Source organism: Panthera pardus, unplaced genomic scaffold (genome assembly GCF_024362965.1).
Source record: "Panthera pardus isolate Hobbes unplaced genomic scaffold, ASM2436296v1 HiC_scaffold_13, whole genome shotgun sequence".
In the NCBI taxonomy this organism is placed as follows: domain Eukaryota; kingdom Metazoa; phylum Chordata; class Mammalia; order Carnivora; family Felidae; genus Panthera; species Panthera pardus.
Window position 1 is genome coordinate 86,887,036 of NW_026526688.1, and position 22,484 is coordinate 86,909,519.

General features: G+C 37.0%; 1 protein-coding gene across 13 annotated transcripts in view; it reads left to right on the top strand.

Moving 5' to 3' along the window:
- The window catches only part of ELF2 (E74 like ETS transcription factor 2), a 94,795-nt gene that overhangs the window by 69,077 nt on the left and 3,234 nt on the right, over positions 1 to 22,484 (top strand). For 3 of the 13 annotated variants that reach the window (XM_019419800.2, XM_019419867.2, XM_053901252.1), the window contains 5 exons: positions 12,469 to 12,582; positions 14,481 to 14,654; positions 17,185 to 17,223; positions 17,577 to 17,663; positions 21,923 to 22,115. In XM_019419800.2, coding sequence (XP_019275345.1) covers positions 12,469 to 12,582; positions 14,481 to 14,654; positions 17,185 to 17,223; positions 17,577 to 17,663; positions 21,923 to 22,115 — 607 coding nt within the window. Of the gene's footprint in view, positions 1 to 2,266; positions 3,082 to 12,468; positions 12,583 to 14,480; positions 14,655 to 17,184; positions 17,224 to 17,576; positions 17,664 to 21,922; positions 22,116 to 22,484 lie in introns of those variants that run through there. The other 10 variants (XM_019419842.2, XM_019419809.2, XM_019419850.2 and 7 more) reach the window with 10 other exon arrangements.

Consider the following 22,484-nt stretch of genomic DNA (forward strand, 5'->3'; position numbering starts at 1 on the left):
TAGGTATCTGACTCTTGATTTCGGCTCAGGTTATGATCTCATGGTTTATGAGTCCAAGCCCTGCAACAGGCTCCGAGCTGACAGTGTGGAGAGCCTGCTTGGGATTCTGTCTCTTTCCCTCTCTCTGCCCCTCCTGTGCACGCTCTCTGTCTGTCTGTCTGTCTGTCTGTCTGTCTCTCTCTCAAAATAAGTAAACTTAAAAAAAGTACTAAATTTTAAAAAGAAAATAATAAAAAAATAAAAAATAAAAACAAATGGACCAAAAATAGTTAAGTGTTGGCAAAGATGTGGAGAAACTAGAACCTTCATACAGTGCTGGTTTGGGAATGTAAAATGGTACAGTCACCAGGAAAAACAGCTTGACAATTCCTTAAAAAAAAAAAAAAATTCTTCAAATCATTTTTTTTTTCTTTTTTTTTTTTTTTTTAATTTTTTTTTTTTCAACATTTTTTATTTATTTTTGGGACAGAGAGAGACAGAGCATGAACGGGGGAGGGGCAGAGAGAGAGGGAGACACAGAATCGGAAACAGGCTCCAGGCTCCGAGCCATCAGCCCAGAGCCTGACGCGGGGCTCGAACTCACGGACCGCGAGATCGTGACCTGGCTGAAGTCGGACGCTTAACCGACTGCGCCACCCAGGCGCCCCTCTTCAAATCATTTTTAATGGAGCAATCAATCCATTGAGTGTCTTCCATTTCTTCAGGCTAGGCCCTGGAAATGAAACTCCTGGGTCAGAATACATGAACCTCTTTTAGATTCTTGATATATAATGCCACACTGCTTTCCTGAAAGTTTGTACCAATTTATATTTCCAGCAGCAGCTTTTCCTTACTTGCTATTTCCAATATAGTATTTTTAGTTTGCAAAAAATATTGGTGGCTCTTGAAAGTCTGGTTTCAGTAGCAAGGCGGAATTGCATTAAAGCCCAAGGAATTGTGTTTTTACAAGAACTTTAAATATGTAGGAATACTTTACAGTCTTTCTGAATTGATTTCTGTTATTACACACACACACACACACAGGAATACTGTGAAGTATTAGGTAGGAATAGATACAGCTTCTCTTCTCTTGGAACTTAAAATATAAGGCGAGGTAAATACATATAATTAAGATGTACAAAGAGTAAAATACACACTATTGACTTCTTAAGATATATCTCAGGATGCAAATCGTGAGGTAAAAGTTATATATCATACTTCAAACTGACTCTTCTGTTGTATATTCCTCCTTGAGCCCAAGTTAACCTGTTGCCTCCAGAAAAAATAAGCTTCTCTTTCTTTTTAAATACATGAAAAACTACTGATTGATAGGAGTAGACATTCAAATTTATTATCAATTTCAGTGATTTGCCTAAAGCCAGGAATTACTTCTTGGGTTTCCTTATCATCCCCCACCTGGAAACTGTCTCAGTTTAAGATGCTGCTTATCAGTAGATGATCCTTGTTTTAAATTGACTAGAGATTTAAAAAGCTACCACTCATATAGTCCCTTTTGTCCAACAGGTGAAAGTTTACCTAATGCAAGAAAGATCCTTATTGAGTTTAAGGGGAGTTGTACTCTTGGAAATGGCATATAAGTTCTTTTATGGGAGGGTGGGTATCATGGTGGAAGGGCTAGGACAAAGCTCCAAGAGAATAAATGAGTATATAAATGAAAAAAAAAAAAAAAAAAGTCATGGGCTGTGCAAGTCTATTCTAAAATTGCACTGACATGTTGGGCAAACTTTTGCCAAATATTGCATTAATATTACCACTGGAAAACTTTTTTTTCCCTCGGATTATCAGCACAGTTCATTCGATTCAGATCATAAAAATTGTACCTTAAATTTGTAACTGCCAAATTTTTTTTTTGGTGGGTATTTAGCCAATACTTATTGAGCACTTACTCTGTAGGAGGCACTGTTTTATGTAAATTTTATGTAGAAACAACTTCAGGGCAACATTTTGTTTCAAACTTAGGTTATGAAATTTTGAAACCAGGGAAGCATTTTTTGTTGCTGTTTTAATGAAGATTCATCTGAGTCATTTTATTGGTTTGATTTTGTGTTGTCAATAAATTTAAAATCACTAAATGGCAATTTATCTCGCTCTTCTATTGTATTTTAGCATGTACTTATTTGTTTCTATGAAAAAGATTTTTAAAAGTAGATGATACAAATGAATACGTTTGTTTCCAAATGAACCAAACAGAAATGAAAGGGTAAGAAGAGAATTTCATGACTAGCAAATTGGGGAAGGATAATCTAATCTCCCAGAGGTTGGCAAATTCTGTTGTTTACTAATAAATACCTGTTTAGTGTGCTCTTTAACACTGTTGTAGAGGAAAAAAGACGAAGCCAGCCTCTTAAAGTAGTTGTAAACTACTTAACTTTCCAAGTAAAGCTTTAGAATATTTTGTAGGTATGCCTTTTTTGTTGTTGGTATTCCTGTTTTAAAGTGCAGCTTTTTGAAGTGGACGGGTTACATGTTGCATAAGCTTTGAAACGGCCAAAACAAGTTAAATAGCCACCTTTATTTACAGCTGTTGGACTAGGTATTAGATCTCTTCCAGGAAGAAAATTTGATTAATGGCTTTTTTCCAAAGTGGGGACAATTGCAGACTTTTCTTCCGCAGAGCGTGAAATGTGCCTCTTCCTGCCGAGGGGCCTTGTCCTAGCCGCGGCTACCGGGGCGGTTTCCAGCCTCAGGTGTCTCTCGCCGTGGGCCGCGGCCGCTCTCCGGGGCGGGCGTCCGGGACTTCCTGTCTGAACGCGGGGCGGAAGGATCGCGTTGCCAGCCGAGGCGGCCGCCGCCGCCCCTGCCGTTAGGTGGTGGGGTTTCTCAGCCCCGCGGCGGGAGGCGGGCCGGCCTCGGCTTCCTGTCGGAGGACGCGCAAGGATCCGGGCGTCTGAGTGTGTGCGAGTGCGTGAGTGTGTGTCGGTCGCACGGCGTGTATCTCCGGCCGTGGGTTCCGCCTCCTCCCCTGCTGCCGCTGCTCACGGTGTAAGTCAATGTGAAGCAGCAGCTCCAGCCCCGGGATAAACATGGCGACGTCTCTGCATGAGGGACCCACGAACCAGCTGGATCTGCTCATCCGGGCTGGTAAGGACAGGGAACTTTTCTCCTGTGCATCGGTGCAGCAGGAGAGGGGGTGCACAGAAGGCGGGGTGACTCCCCTGTGGCGGTCAGTGCAGGGGGTTCAGTGTCCACCTCAGTCACCGGGGCGGCCGGGGGAAAGGGGGGTAGTGAATGAAGTAATGGAGGCGACGAATCAGGAAGTGATCACCTTGGAGAGTAACCTGCCTCGAATCTGGCGCTGTCGCTTCAGGGTGTGTTCGGCGAGCAGCGGCGGCAGCTGCCGGGCGGAGCGCTGGCAGCGGGTGCCGGAGAACCGAGCCGCAGTTAAGTTGGGGACTCGGGGGCGGACGAGTTGTGCGCTTCACCCCAGTTGCTGAGGAACCAGGAAGTGAGTGAGGCTGTTGTCTCTCGGCTGCGCCTGCCACGCTGTCTGGCCGGAGAGGCCGCTACTGCCCGCGGTCGGGGGCGGCGGGCTTCTCCGGTGAACGCTCGCCACCCCCGCTCCGTTCTCCTTTGAGACTTGGTCCACAAATCCGTGACTTCCGCGTGGACGATGCAGCCCCGGGCCACGTCCGGTAGACCGATACCCGCCAAAAAAATGCTCTGCCCCTCCTTTTCACGTCCCCACCTTGTGCAGTCTCAGGAGTAACGGTTCTGGAAAGGGTCACTGAATAATGTGGAATAGCCCGGGTTGATGTTGCTCTCAGGGGCCCGCCTCCCTTTCCTCATTTAATGGGTGGCTGTGAAGAAGTAGGCTTATGCCCCTTCCCTCGTGGGTTGTTTTTTTAGGGGTAAGAATGGGAAGGACACGGAATATATTTTGTACCCCTGACCTGGACGGTTGAGGCATCAGAGAAGAACGGTTATTTTTGTAAACAGTGGGTGAATGTGAAGGAGTGGGGCGGGCGAGAGGGAGTCTTGGCCCTAGGGAAGTCTCAGCACGGAATTGCCCCCTTTTCCCCTCCCCCCCAAACCTCCCACCATAGCGGAAGCGCCTCGGAGAGGACAGAACGGGCGGGATTGACAGGCCTTTGGTTCCAATCTGCTCTCTAAGATGTTCCAAATAAGAACGTTGATTTCTGGGGGCGGGACTCTGGGCCCGCGCTGGGCCAATGAAGATTGGGCGGGAGTGAAGCTGACAATGTACGCATGGAATTGGAGGGAAGAGGAGTGTAAACACGGAAGTGGCCGCGGGGGTGGGGGATGTGCAGCGCCACTGCTGCAGCGGAAGGGCACGGACTTAAGTTACATAGAAAAAGCAGCTTTACTTAATAGCAGACAGCGCAGTGAGGGCCATGAATCGATGTAGCAGTGCTTGAATATTATTTACTTATGCTAACAACAAAGCATACATGTTTCTTTTCCCCGGGTTCTGTTTCATATCGCCAGCTATGGGAGTTGGAAGATGGGAAATACCAAAGACTAATGTTGCAAAAAGATGTTACCCTTTGAGAGTGTGAAATTAGTAGTTCGGTTGGGGAGAATCATGAACATAAATGCGTATCTCTAAATTTAACGGAAGGGCTTTAAGTTGAAATAAAGTCTTGAATAATATAACTGTATTGTATAACACATAAGTGACTAGCCTTTTATCCTGTAAGATGTAATACACATATCAAAAGTCCCAAAGAAAAATCACAGTTTACTGCGTGATGATTAAAACATATTTGACAGTTATTTTCTTGTAAGAGCAATAACCTAAGTATCAGTAAATAAGAGGCAGAGTACAGCGAGAACTTGGTTCCTTTTCTGTATGTTCAGTCCGTTAATAATATGAAGGAATGGAATTTTAGGCCTCATGTTACTGGTACTAACAATACCTGTAATTGTGGGGGTCAGTGATATTTCTGTGAGTGTTAAACATTTCGAGAAATGTTTTCAGTGATTGTGAACATACCAGGAGAACCGTAGCATAGCCCCCACAGAATTTGGAAAAACATTGTTAATGTTAGAGGGCCTAATTTTCCCAGTGGAAGGTATTTCTTTCATAAGCTTTTGGAATTAGCGGAGCTGAACGAGACCTGTAGATATTTTGTTTGGAGTGGAAACATATAGGCAGTCTGCAATTTGAAAACACAAGTTTTATCTCCTTTGATAAGAGGTTTTTAAGTTATATGTTGTTTTCTAGTCTTACTGCATTTCTTTAGTATTTATGAATCTTACAATTGAAGTTTCCTTGTGAGTATAGTATTCTGTAAAGAATATGTTCTACATATAATTGTTTTTCAGATTATTTCCTCAATAATTTTCACGTAATCTGAAGCTCTTTTTCAAGCTCTGTTTTAGAAGGAAACTTGAGATAGGTTTGCTGATTTACCCAAGGATTATTCAGTGAGTTAAAAGTTGGGGAGGAAACGTGACCCATAAAATGAAGAATCATGGATCTAAATTAATAAAAATTTAGATTGCTGCCAATTTCCAGTGATGTTGGCGGAGTAATGTTTGTGAAGTTTGCATTTGTAAAATAGAATGATACTTTTTTATTCCCTTGAGGGAAGTCATCCAGTGTTAGACATAATTCTTCCTCATAAAGATTTTACAGTCTAATTGGGGAGACAGATGTAAATCTATGCAATACATAAATGTTAATGCTATAATAGGTTGATGATTAGTGTATAATAACTGATACTAATGAAAACTTGTAGAAGGAGGTAAGCTTTAAGTTGAATATTGTTAGCAAAACTGTTGTTTCTAAGTTTATAAAGCACTTAATATTACCACTACTATATTGTTATATGTTAAGGTACTGAGGATACACTTTTGCTTTTCCTCCTTTTGAAGTTATCAACTTTAGCTATCAACTTCAGCTTTAGTTATTACCATTTATGCTGTCAGAGGAGTTTGAGTTAAGAATGAAATAAATAAGCTTACTTATTAAAAATCACTTTTAACATAGAAAATATTTTTGTGGTAAAGACTTGACATACTTTACAAAACTTTCATTTACAGTGTGATGTATGAGAAAGAGCCTTGACCCTGAAGTCAGGAGATGAAGATCTGCATCTCACTGTCACTAACCTAATTGTGTGCTAGTGACTTGACTTCTCTAAGGCTTCACTTTCTGTAAGAGAACAAGACTGACTAGGGGATCTTTAATAATTTTTAAAGCTCTAAAATTATAAGTGGTTCAAATATTTAATGGACAGTGAAGGATTTTTTTGGGATTTTTTTTACATTACACCATGTGAATGAATATGTCTGTAAGGTTATTACATAATTGGGTTAATTTCTGCTAGCCAGTCTTTGTGTCACATTGGAACTTGAGGCCAGGTCTTTATGTTGAATGAGACTATGATATAGTTTAGGCTTATTTTCATGTATACATACATACATACATAGTATGTATATATACACACACATAAACGTATATAGCTAATTATAGGAAAAATAAATGTCTAGTCTATAGGAAAAATGAATGTTACTTTCTTAACATTTATGTGAAAGCACTGGGTGTGTATGGTCTATAGACTTTCTGGAAGATTTTCAATTTAAAATATTCTACCTTCTTGTTCTCAATTATACTTCCCTTGACTTGTTTCTACTTGTTTTAAGAAATTGAGAATTAAGAAATTGGAATTGAGAGATAAGGTCACCAGAACTTTTGCTCTACTTTAATGCTGTTAATAAATGGGGGGGGGGGGGCAGGAAGGGGGGGTTTCTGGAAATTTAGCTTAAGTATTTTCACTGACAAAACAAATCTGTCTAGTTTGTCAAAGGTTTGTGAAATTTGAACTTGAAAATCATTTCCAGTTTACTGTAAATTGAAATATCTGGTATCAATCTTGAAAAGATCAATTTGGAAACAATTTAGGATGTGAAAAACTGAAGCATGTGTTAAAATAAACCTGGAAAAATGGCATTCATTAAAAAATTTTTATTTGGAAATGTGTTTAAGAAATTACTCTTCAGAATTCATTGCAGCATAAGTACTAAAATTCATATAAAAACTGAGTTGAAGAGTAACATCAATGTTTACTCAACCAGGATAATTTAACATAAAATCTTTAGAAACATGTGGTTGGTTGAAAAGGGCAGGCAGGAGAATGTTCTTGATAATTATTTAAACTCCCTGTGTTAATCTATAGCTTAAATGTTCATAGGGATGCAAAGAAGTATTTGTGAAAAACTTGCTAAGTCCTTTATGTGTCAGTGGACAAAATGCTGTTGTACTTACGGAAAATAGAATATAATTTTTCATCTATACACACTAGAAGCTAAAAGTTACAGAAACACTAAGATAGAATTTGGATGTTATTATGTTTGGCAACAGATTACAGTTGCAGTTCTTAAAAACTGAAATCTCTTATCTGAGGATCTGGGGAGTAACTAGGCTCAGGGAGTCTGTGAGGTCAAAGTTGTTTTCATAATAATGCTAAGACATTTGCCTTTTCACTTTCACGAGTTCAGAGTTTTCTAGAGGCTATGTGACTTGATATCACAACAAATTGAATGAAGAAGCAAATATGAATTCAACTGTGTTTCTATCATGTATTAACAAAAAGTTGCTACAATGTAAAACAAAGCTACTTACTGATTTTTGTTTGTGATAGAAAATCTGTTTTCATAAAAATATTATAAGTATTGGGTTTATTATTTTCAATGAACTTATAAATATTGTAATGTCTTCTTAATTTCAATTTCAAATAGAATAATATCTAAAAATAGGACTTGTATAGGGGCACCTGGGTGGCTCAGTGAATTAAGCAATTGACTTGGGTTCAGGTCACGATCTGATGGTCTGAGTTCGAGCCCCGCATCCGGCTCTGTGCTGACAGCTCAGAGCCTAGAGCCTGCTTTGGAGTCTGTGTATTCCTATCTCTCTGCCCCCCTCCCCCATAAATAGTAAAAAAAAAAAAAAAAAAAAAAAAAAATTTATAAAATAAATTCATAAAAATAGGACTTATATAAACAAAATCTCTTTGTGGTCTTCAGTAGTTTGAGTATAAAAGTTTCCCTTGACCAAAAAAGTTTGAGAATAGCTGTGTTACAGTTTTATTTAGTCCGCACTTTTCAGTACCATAGCCACTAGCCATATACGGCTATTGAGTACTTGAAATGTGACTGAGAAACTGAATTTTTAATTTTTTTAGATTTTAACTAATTTAAACAAACTGTGGAAAACTTTTATATTGATTTCGTGTTGAAATGACAATATATTGAATATACTGGGTTAAATGAAAGGCATTAATTTCAGTTTTACTTTTTAAAATCTGGCTGCAGGAATTTAAAAACTAAACGTGCCTCATGTTAAGTTTTCATCAAGTAGCTCTATTTTACAAAAATAATTTTAGTTCTTTTTCCCTTTTAAACTTTTAAATTGTAACTATAGTAATTAGAAAGTCAAAGAGGAACAAGAAAAGATGGAGTGTCCCAAAAGTTTTACCTTTCCCCCCCTTTTTATTGCATTTCTTTTTATTCACTCACCTGTTGACACCTTGGGGCATTAGGAGATAAGCTGTAGTAAGTCAGGTGCACAGTTGAGTGATGACCTTGTAATACTAGTTTATGGTCTTGCTTGTAGGGGCATACTACTATCATTTAAGGAAATGTTGTTGTTGTTTTTTCCCATTGCTCTCAAATTAAGTTGCTGTTAATTTTTATTTTTGACCTTAAGAACTTTCTTATGAACTAGATCCATTGCCAGCATTCTCTTCTGCAAAGCTGAGAGGTATGTCTCTTGTCAGACTTAATTACCAAGTTTGGTATTTTGTAACAGCTGTTGAGTGAGTCTGGAGTACTCTGCCATACAAACACCAGTTGATTACAAAGCTGGAAATGAAACAACAAGACTCTTACCAATACTAAAGGAGGGCATAAAAAAGCAAATTTGATTTTGGCACAATGATTAAAGTTGAAATTGTTTTGAAGTTTATTTGATACATTTATTTCTTCAAGAGGGATTAACCAGCAACACCACCTACTAGTCTTAGGTAGAAAATGATACCTTTCAGATTACTTTTGTCTTCATTGTTTCAATTTTTAAAATGTGTTGCTTATTTTTTTCCTCCCATTAATTTCATACACAGGTCTAGAAAGATGCCAGTAAATCAGGTTTTAAGTAAGAGATAAGGAGTTTTCAGCCCTTGCATGTAGTTTGGTTATTTGCTTACTTTGATTGTACAACACTGTTAAATTCATGTTTATCCTTAAGAATTGTGCATAATTCTAGTTTAAATTGTATTTGAATTACTGAGCTGAACCAAAGGAATTGAAAGGTTTTAAAAATTACAGAAACTTGAATAAGAGAAATATTTATTTTTTTTAAGTTTATTTTATTTATTTTGAGAGAGAAAACAGGGAAGGGAGGGAGGGAGAGAGAGAGAGAGAGAGAGAAAGAAAGAATCCCAAGCAGGCTGCTATCAGTACAGAGCCCTACACAGGGCTCAAGCCCATGAACTGGGAGCTCATGACCTGAGCTTAACCGACTGAGCCACCCAGGCACCCTGAGAAATATTTCTTAAATTTCTTTTATCAGAAACTACTTACAGACTTGTATCAACAAAAGAAAATTAAAAGGAGATAGTGCTTTCTTTTACAAAATGGTTAAGTATTCTTGGATACTGATGGGTACAATATTGCAAATTGATCTTAAGTATGAGCTCCTAGTGCTTAGAGTTATTTCAGTTAATAAAAATGACAAAAGGTAAAATTAGTAAGCATCAAAAAAAAAAAAAAGAGAGAGAAATCAGTGTTCTACTTAATAAGCTGTTAGTTTACAGAGTAACTTTATTTTGTACTTTTCTTTAGTTTTGAAATATTTTATTTTCATTTATGTTTTTGATACTACCATTTATGTTTCTAAACTCTTAGTATAAGCTTCATGAGGCCAGAGATCTATTCACACTTGTATTTCAGATTTGTGGCACAGGATCTGGCTATGATAAGTGCTCAACAACCATTTGTTGACAGAACACAGAGTATTAGATCTTCTCTTTGATAATTCATAAAGAACATCTGCATTTTTTATATTCTTATCCTGAATTTAAAATATGAATTGGTAAATTCTTAAAGTTTGTTATGTAATGTTTTACTCTGTAAATGTAAAATATTTCTGGGAAATAATATGTTGAATTTGGGGGAGACGGGAGTTTGAGGTCAGAAATAGCAACATGACTAACATGAAATGTGCCTCAAACTGCATAAAAACTCAGAGCAGCACTATATGTAACCATTAGGCACATTTCATTGTTTATAAACTGAAAACATTAAACATTGGGTAAAATTCTGTTTCTGTATTATCAAGTGCTTTGAAGCTGTCATTTTAATATGGTAAGGTTTTTAGGGTGTGTCTTAATACAATTACATAAGGAATTAGTTTACCCAGGATAGTTTATTAATAGCACATAAGACAACACCTAAATTGCAACACAAGCAGACTCTAGAGAGAATGAAGTTCCTAGAATAAATTTTAAAAGCCTGAGAAATTGCTTTCCAAGGTTCTTTAATACATGTGAGTGTTGGGGGAGGCACTTTGAAAAAACTACTTGAGAATGGTAATATATTTTATACTTACTAAGTTTCTTAAAGTTGAGCTGGGACTGATTGAATCCTTTGCTTCAGTGAAGCTGCAGATAAAGAGTAAGCAGGGTCACCTAAAGATAGATTTACTTAGAGGTTTGGCTGCCTCTCTGGAACTGTTTAGCTTTGAGCAGATTTCCATAAATGGAAAGAGCAACTGGAGAGACTCAGTACCTTGCTTGAGAGTGTGGATGATGTGCAACAGGTGGTAAAACAGTCGCTGGATTTTTTTTTTTCCTTTAAGTAAATGCTCTCCAAATGACTACTGTTTAAGGCTAAAGCTTTAGCATTTGGTGAATTTTGAGATTAAGTGAATTTTTTTTTTCAATTCAGAGTTTCCTGAAAACAGTTTTAAAAGATTCATATCTTTAGTGTGTAGAATGTATGGATCTGTCATATGGTTTATGCAGTTTATACAAATATTTCGTTTTAGTTTTTCTATAGGACATACTGAGAAAAATCTATCAAATTAGAAACTGTTGCATATTCATGTTTCAGAAGCTCTTACCAAGTAGAATATTCAACATTTTAAGTCAGGGTGTGAAATTAATATGTCATTAATGCAAGTTTGTGCTTTGAATGGCCAATTTCCCTGTGAGGTCTGTGGGTTGTTTTTAACTTTAATATATAAAAGAAATACTTGCATGCCTGTTGTATTTAAAGTCTGTATTGGAAATTATAGCAGATATAAAGATGAATTAAGATAGCCCTCCTGACCTCAGGGAACATATAATCTTATAGGAGTGGTAAGAAATTATCATTTATTAAATACTTATCTATATGCCAGGCACTGTACATGTTTTTTATGGGTATTGCACGTCACTTAATTCTCACACCTATATGAGGTAAGTAATACACCTGTTTTGTGAAGGAGGAAACTGAGCTGGTCTAGGGTAACATATTAAGTGGCAGAACCCAAGCTGTTGGACTTGAAAGCCCAAATGATTGGTGTATTATGTTTTACTGTTTCACAGGTATTTCAGTCAGCAAAGCATACAGTGCTAAAAAAGAGTTACAGAAGGTGGCAGAATTAGAAAAGGCTTCATGGGAAAACAAACACAGAAACTTTATTATTATTTTTAATGTTTGTTTATTTTTGAGAGAGACAGAGACAGAATGCGAGTGGGTTAGGGTGAGAGAGTGAGGGAGACACAGAATCCGAAGCAGGCTCCAGGCTCTGAGCCGTCAGCACAGAGCCCAACATGGGGCTCGAACTCACAAGCTGTGAGATCGTGACCTGAGCCGAAGTTGGACGCTCAGCCAGCTGAGCCACCCAGGCGCCCCACAAACACAGAAACGTTAAAGACAAATTTATTGGGTAAAACCCAGAAAAGCCCAGTGAAGTCCTGAAGAAGAGACAAGGTTATTGGGAAGAAAGTTCCTAGTGTTCTGGTGCTATGTTAGAGTACTCACCTAGGAGGGTCTGTAAGAAACCAATTCATTAAACTAATGTAGAAATGTGTGTTTCCCACTGATTCTGCAAGGTATATCCCCTGATTTCAGTAGCAGTATGTCAAGATACAGAATTGACTTCCCCAATTGTTAAACTACAACTATCCACCCCCCTACCCCCAAGTTAGTTTTGTTCTAAAGTTGATGTAAGATTCAGATTTCAAGGGTCTGTCCTTGTTTTCCTTTCGATAAGATTCAGAAATTTCTTGGTAATTTCTAATCATTCTCAATAGTTGCCTTATAATTCAACACTTATTTTGCAAAGTATAGATACCAGATTGTTTTTTTAAATTATTTGTGTAAATAATTTATGTGGACTAATATGTATCAATGACTTATTTATTCATATGAGAGTGAATTTGTTTCTCATAGACTAATATGTTTTAATTTAGTAATGTATTCAGTATATTTTTAATTGAGTAGAACTTATTTTCCCCCCAGTGGAAGCATCAGTTCATAGCAGTAATGCACACTGTACAGATAAGACCATTGAAGCTGCTGAAGCCCTGCTTCATATGGAATCTCCTACCTGCTTAAGGGATTCAAGAAGTCCTGGTATGTGAATTGTTCTGTTTTATATTAAACATGTCACATCACTCCACGTATCTAAAATAAAAGTTTCTTCTGTTTTTGTCTTTAATTAAAAAAAATTTGTTTTTATTTTGAGAGAGTGAGTGAGCAAGCAGGGAGCTGGAGAGGGGCAGAGAGGGAGGGAGAGAATCCCAAGAGTGCTCCATGCTGTCAGTGTGGAGCCTGACGCAGGGCTTGAACCCACGAACTGTGAGATCGGTATCTGAGCCAAAACCAAGAGTCGGTGGCTTAACTGACTAGGACACCCAGGTGCCCTGAAAGTTTCTTCTTAAATACATGGGGATTGTTGTTGTTCTCAAGGTTTATTATGCACGAATACCTGTGACAGCAATAATTGATCTTTGTCAAAGTTCCCAAGACTTAAATACTTGAAATACTTGATTTTTATAATAAATGATACAGAAAATGCCCACTATAGACAGATAAATGTTCATTAAGTTTTTACTTCTCCTGTCATGTCTTATTTTCTTAGTTCTGGGTAAATTAGAGACCTTTGTAGTCCTTAAGGGAATGGCACGTGGGGTGGTGGAGTTGCCTCCCAAGACTGCTTTCTTTTTTTTTTTTTTTTTTTTTTTTTTCCAAGACTGCTTTCTATCCTTTCTTCAGTGATAAATAGGCAGTAGCTCCAGGGAACCATCCGAGGTGGAAAGAGGAGATAGAGCTTCCACCATTTCCCCATACTCCCTCAGGCTACAAGTTTCTTTTTCTTTTGGTCCCGTTTTTTCTTTAAGACTGCCTTTGAGAGTCGTTTTGTCTTCCAATTTTAATGTCCAGGTGTTAAGTTGACTTAATACAATGATATTGGCCTTTCTTATTATAGGGATTTATAATAAATCCTAAGAGCAAATGTCCTTTTTAATAATTGGAATCCCATGTATTATTTAGAGATGTGAGAAAAAAGTTAGGAAATGCTGGTCAATGTATTGATCCACAATAGTATGTATTAACTGTCTCCTAATTGAAATAGAAATGTCATATTCTGATTATTCATGCACATGGAAAGGAAACCAGAGCAACATTACTGTAATAGAACACCGAATGGCAGTCTGTATGTATTGGTTTAGTGACTCAAAACATCAGGACTGTTACATTAAATAAAATTTTAAATACTGAAAGATGATATTAATTGGGCTGTAATGAGGTTTTCCTTTTCTTCATATTTTGAAATGATGTGTAAGTGCTTTCTTTTCACTGCAGACACATTTATTAAATGGTTTTTAAAATATTTTTGTAACATTTTATTTTTGAGAGAGAAGAGAGCACAAGTGGGGGAGGGGCAGAGAGAGGGAGACAGACAACCTGAAGCAGGCTCTGCACTGTAAGCACAGAGCACGATGTGGGGCTTGATCTCAAGACCCGTGAGATCATGACTAGAGTCGAAATCAAGAGTTGACCGCTTAACTGACTGAGCCACCCAGGCGTCCCTTTATTAAATGTTTTTAATTTTATACCATGTGCATGTATTACCTAGTTAGAGCATAATGATGGGTACCAGGAAGGAAAGTAATTATTAAAGAACTCACTATTATATTATACTATTATTTTATTTTCAGATGTTTTCCCAATTGTCAAAATAATTCAGAGTCTTCTACAGTAAGCTCGAAAGCATGTAAAAATGTGAAGAAGGGGGGTGACCTCGTATGATCCCCACCTTTTTACCACCTTACCTTCAGCCTGATTTTCTTTGCATTCATTTCCTTACATACTTGAGATCATATTGCATATTCAGCACATTAACTTCAGGCATTTATCCTGTTTTGATGAATTGTTAATAAGTCTCACCTCTATCAAATATTGAATCGTCCGCATTAAAAAGTGTTAATGGGGGTGGGAAATTTTAATTTTTCAACTTTTCTTTATAGTGGAAGTGTTTGTCCCTCCTTGTGTATCAACTCCAGAATTTATCCATGCTGCTATGAGGCCAGATGTCATTACAGAAACTGTAGTGGAGGTGTCAACTGAAGAATCCGAACCAATGGATACCTCTCCTATTCCCACATCACCAGATAGCCATGAACCAATGAAAAAGAAAAAAGGTAGAGTATATTTATACATTTCTGGAAAAGTGGGTGAAATTTTTTCTGGTATTTTTTTTTCCCACATCAAGGGGCATAGGAAATACATGCTGTAGATTTAAGATTGAAGTTATCTTTAACTAGATATTCTCAAAGAATCAACAAATTGAGATTAAAGTAGTGTTTTAACATATTCATACTGTTTAAAAGGAGTGTGTATTTGAGCTGTAAAGTAAGTTGCCTGCAAATAACAAGTGTTGGAAAACGGAAGATCAGAGATTCACTGCCTATTTGCTTTCTGTTTTTAAAAAAACTTTTATTTTCTCTATTTTTAATAATCTTATGTTCCCCTCTTTTGTGGGAATTACAATAGAAAGCCCATTGCTATTTACCTTCTGTCTTAAAACACCAAGATTGCCAGTAAGGACTTTTAAGTGGAATAAACTCACCAATGGATAAAGAGCCTTTCTACTTACTATTTGACTCCTGCTGAAACTTCTGTTGACCTGATCTCAGTGGGTGAGGCACAAAGCCCCAGCACACCTCCAGCATCCCTAAGGGATGTGCAGCAACTGGGTCCTTTTCTTTCCTCTTCGGTCCAAAGGTAAAACTTGAAAAAAATGAAAAATCTGTATAAATGGGTACTCATCTAATTCCATTTTCTTCTGTATCTCTTCACATTTTAGAGTAGAAAAAAAGGCAAAAGTAAGAAAAACTTGTGTTAGAAATAATGGTAGCTTTTTCATCTATTAGAGGTATTTCAGATTGCTGTGATATTTATAGGTCTGTGCGCATTACTGTGAGGGACACAGTGAAGAATGAGTACCTTCAGTCATGTGTTACATGTAGATTACATGTATCTTGCGAGAGCTATGAATGAGAGAGAATTTAGAAAGAATTATTTCCTGCTGTAAATGTTTAAAAACAAAAGACATACATATAAATAGCCCTGTTTACCTACCTTCCCATTGTAGCCTTGGCTGGCTGTATTCACATGGGAGCTATTATTACAAAATACTTAAGGAATTTTTGGATTTAAAAGAAGATGGAAAAGACCATGAAAAATGGGATCATTTAGGGAACCAAAATGTGGTATGATATAAACCAGGAAATAATTTGCCAATTTAACACTAATTTTACGTATTTGAAAATAGATGGTCTTAATGACCATTTAAAATATAAATAATGTATTTGTAAATAAATATACCTTGTATTTTGTGCTTAAGTTCATTTGGGACATACAGAGTTAGGTAGGGTTTTTTGTTTTTTTTTTTTAAGTTTATTTGTTTTGAGAGAGAGAGCATGTGCACGCACATGAGTGGGGGGGAGGGGCAGAGAGAGAGGGAGAGAGAGAATCCCAAGCATGCGGTGCTCTGTCAGCGCAGAGCTGGACACACGGGGATCAGTCTCACAAACCCATGAGATCATGACCTGTGCTGAAATCAAGTCGGATGCCTAACCAAGTGAGCCAGCCAGATGCCCCAAGTAGGTTGTTTTTTAATAACAGATCCTTCTGATACACTAATGTGTGTTATGAATCTCCAAGAGACGATTACATGCAATTCTAAAAATTAATTTGGAGAACCTTGTTTTCTACTGATGAATAAACTATTTCTTAAGGAGTATGATTTCACAAATACTACTTTATATGAAAACAAATTAAGCCTTTTTGGGCTTTTTAAATTATTATTTATTTTTAAGTAAACTCCACACCCAGCATGGAGCCCAACATGGAGTTTGACTCATGACCCTGAGATTGAGACCTGGGCTGAGATCAACAGTCGGATGCTTAACCGACTAAGGCACCCAGGCCACATCCCTGGGCTAACGTTTTGATTAAGGAAGTTGGTTTTGTTTTTTTTGTTTTGTTTGTTTTTGCTTGAGACTTATTACTGATTGATTTATACATCTAAACATTATTTAAATTGAGAAATTAATCTCTGTTCTAATAAGGAGACCAGTGAACTTTCCATTTTAATTTTTGTCAGAGCATACTTCTTATTTATTAGTTTTACCATGATGAATTCTAGAATATAAAAGCTATGTAGTTTGAAATAAAACACTTTAATTTAGGTCTCTATTTAGCTCTAAATAATCCTTGCTAATGAAGAACAGAGTGACATCAGAAATCACAGATGTATGACAATCACCAAATTAGTAATATAATCTGTAAATATAGTATGCTTGGCTACTCCCAGCCTTTGTGGAGGTTTCCCCCTCATTTGCCAGAATTCTTCTGTCAGTGCTAAGGATTGGAAACAATGCATTTCAGCCTTACACGTTTAGTATAAAGTGCAGCTCTTGCTTTTCTTTCTGTTCACGGTGGATGCTAGTCTGTCTGAGAGAGCCTTATGGCAGAAGTGAGAAGCAAAAGGAAGGGCACCCTTATTAGACACACTAAATAATTATTTGGAAGGTTTTTTTTATCCTTATAATGTACCTACACGTTGAGGTGGGGAAATTTGGACACATATGCTTAAATTCTGGTGAATTGATTGGCTCAGAGCAATAGAGTGTTTAAAATAACACTTTTTACTTTTCCTCATTTGAGCTGAAAGGGCTTCGCAGATTACCACATCCTCTGCAATAGGTAGGTAAAGCTTTTTCTAACAATCCTGTAGAACAAAAAAGTGTATACTAGAATTCGTTTCCATTGCTACATTATTGGAAGAGGTTAGCAAATTGAGGCTCTGACCATATAAATAATAGGTTGGTAGTACCTGATTTGCCATATACACTGAAATTACTGCCAACTAACTGCTGTAATCTGAAATTGCAGAAGTGCTTTTAATGCTCATTTTAAATGCAGTTTTTTATATACACTGCAGTATATTAATACACAAATTAGTGTCAATTTCATGAATAATGTGTTCTCACAGAGTCTGCTGATCGTGCTTCTGTTTTTCTTGTTTTCACTGTATGGTTTCAATCTTATTTTTTCAGTTGGCCGTAAACCAAAGACCCAGCAATCACCAATTTCCAATGGGTCTCCTGAGTTAGGTATAAAGAAGAAACCCAGAGAAGGCAAAGGTAATTTGGGGAGGGCTGTTTTGGAGGTGAGATGATTTTTTTTTTTTTTTCAGTCGACATTTCTGCATTTGTAAGAAGATTATTTCTAGTACAAGCGGAAGTACAGTCGTTGGTAGTAGTTCTTAATCAGGGATGTATGAGCATCACCTGGGGAGCTTTTTTAATTTGTACCCAGTCCCTACCCCACTGAAATTCTGTAGCCATAGATAGGCTATGCGGGAGTAAAAGGCAGTAGGCATTTATGTTTGGGAAAGGTTGTCTTAAGTGCAGTCTTTGAGGGAGAGAGAATCCCAAACAGACTCTGCATCCTCAGCACAGAGCCCAGTGCAGGGCTCAAACTCGTGAACCGTGAGCTCACGACCTGAGCCGAAATCAAGAGTCGGAGCTTAACTGACTGAGCCACTCAGGTGCCCCTTAAGTGCAGTCTTATGCACACCCTTCTTAAGGGCCATTGTTCTTGATGGGGAGGTATGTGTAACAGCACTCATCCTCACACAGAGCCACTCAGAATTGAAAGAGTTTATAATGAAGACTTATTTCGGATACATCATTTATTAACTGATAGAGGTAATGCAAGAATTCCCAAGGCAAACTGGATTTAATTTCCTACTCAACCAATGTCAGTCCTGTCAGGAGTCAGAACAAAAACTTACCATATTTTTGCTTTAGAGTTGGCATATTTTCGTTAAAAACAAACTTTAACAAGACTTCTACATTCTGTTGTCTTAATATGTTAAGTAAGTTGATTTCAGGTAATTTTAATCATGGTTTTAGGTGTGTTCTGATTATCTGATAACCAAAATTTCTTACTTTCACGAATGTTTTCAGATCTATATTTAATAGCTGGATATATTTTGGTTTAAGACATTCAAGTTTATTCCATCTTCAACAGGTGGTTTTACATCTAATTTTAAATAATTAAAGCAAAAAGTAAGTCTCTAGAAAAAAAAAAGTTCTCTAATAAGTTTGCCAGGAAATAAAGGCAAAAAAAAAAAAAAATCCGTTACAAATCAAGTTACATTGAAATGTTATTTATTGAGGAACCAATAATAATTCAATTTAGGACGGATTTAGGATACTTATTTCCTTGTCTGTCTTTGGTCATTTTACATTTCTAACATCTTAGGTTTTATCTTTTAATTTATGTTGTATACAATTATTACTGTTTTTAAAATAATTCCCATCATCAGCAGTCTCCTGTACTCAAAGACCTTATGCTTAACACTGGAGAAAACCTTTGTGATGACCTGTTTTTGCCAGTCAGAATCACTTTTTGTTAAAATTTCCATATTGTATTACTAAACTTGAGGCAGCATGGTAAATGTGAAGATTAAAGATTAAAAATCAGTTGGGAGCACCTGGCTGGCTCAGTCGGTAGAGCATGTGACTCTTGATCATGGGATTGTAAGTTTGAGTCCCACACTGGGTGTAGAGATTACTTAAAAATAAAATCTTGAGGGGCGCCTGGGTGGCTCAGTTGGTTAAGCGTCTGACTTCAGCTCAGGTCATGATCTCGCGGTTTGTGAGTTCGAGCCCCGCGTCGGGCTCTGTGCTGACCGCTCAGAGCCTGGAGCCTGCTTCGGATTCTGTGTCTCCCTCTCTCTCTGCCCACCCCTGCTTGTGCTCTGTCTCTCTCCGTCTTCCAAAAATGAATAAACATTAAAAAAATTTTTTTAAATAAAAATAAAATCTTGAGATTACCTAGCAATAAAATCTTAAGGGGTGCCTGGGTGACTTTGTTGGTTAAATGTCCAACTTCAGCTCAGGTCTTGATCTCATGGTTTGTGGGTTTGAGCCCTGCATCAGGTTCTGCACTGACAGCTCAGAGCCTGGAGCCTGCTTCAGATTCTGTTCCTGTCTCTCAAAAATAAACATTAAAAAAAGATAAAAATAAAAATTTTAAGAAGTTCAGTGTTTCCTCTGTAAAATGTCATTGTAAATGCTGACAGTATGTCAGAGGCTTAATGAACCACCTTGTCTGATAAAGGCTTCCCTTTCCAAATTGTTTTCCTTAAAATGAGATGAAGACTTTTAAGTTTTAACTTGTGGTTGGGAACTGGGGTGGAGTGGTACCTAAAGGTAACCTGAGGAACGTTTATGAGTCTAGTTCAACAAACATGGAGGCACTCAAATCCCTACTATATAAAAGGCATTGTCTGTTATTCAAACATTTTTTTACAGAGTAAGTTCTCTGCACTTTTACTATATCCACTTCTGGGGCCTGATCACAAAGAAAATAAAAATGTCCCAAGTACTCATCTTGATGTGGTTGAAGGTTACCTATAGTTTATACATGTTGATGCTGGTGCAGTGGGGTTTCAGAGCCATAAATATAACCTTGTAAAGTTGAAGGTTAATCTTTTCAAGTCAAGAGATGCACACTGGTCTCAACTGTGGCTTAATAAATTTATTGAATTTTCAGAGAATTCCAGAATGAAAATGAAATGCCTGAGGAAGAGCATCAGCATTTAGATTGAGTAGCAGTGGCTTAATTTGGAAGCCTCCCACCCTTAAAGGTTCTTCTCATGAAGGCTATAATTTGGATCTAGATTTGATGAGAGTAAGGGGATAGTGAGTAGGAGCCTAGAGATGACCCAGTGACTCGTGGTGGTGTGTGTAATTTTCTTCTTCTCAGTGTTCTTTTCTGTTCTTTGATCAACTTAAGAACCTCTGGCCCTAGAGGCTTATGAGGGGAATAAAAGAAAATCAGCAGCCTGAAAAGCCTGATCTTCTTATAAACATTGTCCACTACTTGTCTGCCCTCAAGAGTTCTCCAAAGGGGAAAAAAATATTGACTCTTCTTTGGGGGATTAAGTTCTTTACCTTACCTACCCACTTTCTCTCCTTTTCCTCTATGCACATCTTAGTCATTTTCCAAGTCTTCATGCTTTATTGATCCACTTTATTTTCATTCCTGAAACCCCAGAAACTTTGTCAATCATTTGGAATATAATTATGCATTGCCTTGTGATAGATCTTAGGTCATTTCAAACCATTACTTCTTTTTTGTATTGTTAACTTGTCATTTACTTTTTCCCCCTTCCCAACTAGATTGTAAATTCCTTGAAGGACCACGTTTTAAATGCTCTTTTGTGTCCTACTACGTAGTGTGTGATGAATAAGTATTTTACTCTGCAGAAATATCCCATTTTCAAATTTTGTTAGTATATGATCAAATGTTGTATATAGTTAACATTTGATGAATACTTGACAGTTAAAGGAAATGCTAGAAATACTACTTAGTATTTCTATTTAAGGAGTTCATATTTTAAGACTGAAGCACAAATGTATTTACTAACTGAATTGTTCGTGTATAATGAAATCCTAATATACTGCTTATCTTCACTGAATCGGGTATCATCAGTAGAAAGAGATTAGCAGTTAAGGAAAAAAAACAACAACCCTATTTTTAGAGGCAGTAGCTCTCATTCATTGATAATCAAATCCAAATTGACTGGTAGTCCAGAGGAGTGATAAAAGAATGTTTAAAGGGTCATGGGTAATTTATACTTTATAAGACATGTACTTCAGAGTTCATGCATAAAGGTGAACCAAAGAAAAATACGTTTTGGGGAGCTTGGCTGGCTTAGGCAGTGGAGCATGCGACTCCTGATCTCAGGGTTGTGGGTTTGAGCCTCATGTTGGGTGTGCCATTATATAGTATATAGTATAGATCTTATAAAAGTATATATATAGATCTTATAAAAAGATCCTTGGACTAATGTCTAAAAGTTTTGCATATTTCATTGTGTACTACTTGCCTTTCCAGTAAATAAGTGCCTTTTGATGAATTTTGATCACGGAATTTGGGCTTATATGATAAACATACTGGTGCAAATTTATTCATGGTTTAAATCTGTAAATAGATTAAATTAGATTATGTTTAATTCGGGTTCACTTTGTGCTATGCATTATGCATTTGCCTTTACTGAACTCAAAATTTAGGATAGGGTGATGTATAATAGTACAAAACCCAGGACCTCTATTATAGGAGTATCATAACTATAAATAGGATATTATTTTTGAAAACCAGCAAACAAGTATATGTAGGACTTTTATAATGAAAGATAGTTTATATGTAATTGGGCGACACAATTTGACACTGTATAAGTGATTGCTCATATAGTCAAGTACTTATTGACAGACTCTTAGTACATTTGTTTTACCAGTAATAAATGAATTTTTATTCAGCATAATTAAATATTTGCTTTTAGTTATATTAAAGAATTTTTCACCAATGTCTTATCACTTTTTCAAAGGAAACACAACCTATTTGTGGGAGTTTCTCTTAGATCTACTTCAAGATAAAAATACTTGTCCTCGGTATATTAAGTGGACTCAGAGAGAAAAAGGCATATTCAAGCTTGTGGATTCCAAGGCTGTCTCTAAGCTTTGGGGGAAGCATAAGAATAAGCCAGATATGAACTATGAAACTATGGGACGAGCTCTGAGGTAAGAACACAAGAGTGAATTTTTAAACAAAACGTAATACCTCTGAACATTGTCTTAGTGGTTTAAAAAAGAGCTCTAAAAGCCCCTTATTATAACAATTTGGGGGATATTCTAGAGCAGTTTCTTGGATTTGGAGGTAGATAGGGAGAAAGATTTTGGTCTAGATGTCTAAAATTGCAGCATCACTGGAAACCCATCTTTGCAGAAAAATGTGCTTAATTTTAGGACCATTCTTTAATAGAAAAGTTGAAGACCTTTAAGAAAATTAAATGCAAACAAAATGGTTTCCAAATCGTTAATTTACTTTTTAGTTCCTGTGAATTTGTTACAATGGATTTATCTTAATATGAAAATTTCCCCTAAGTTTTG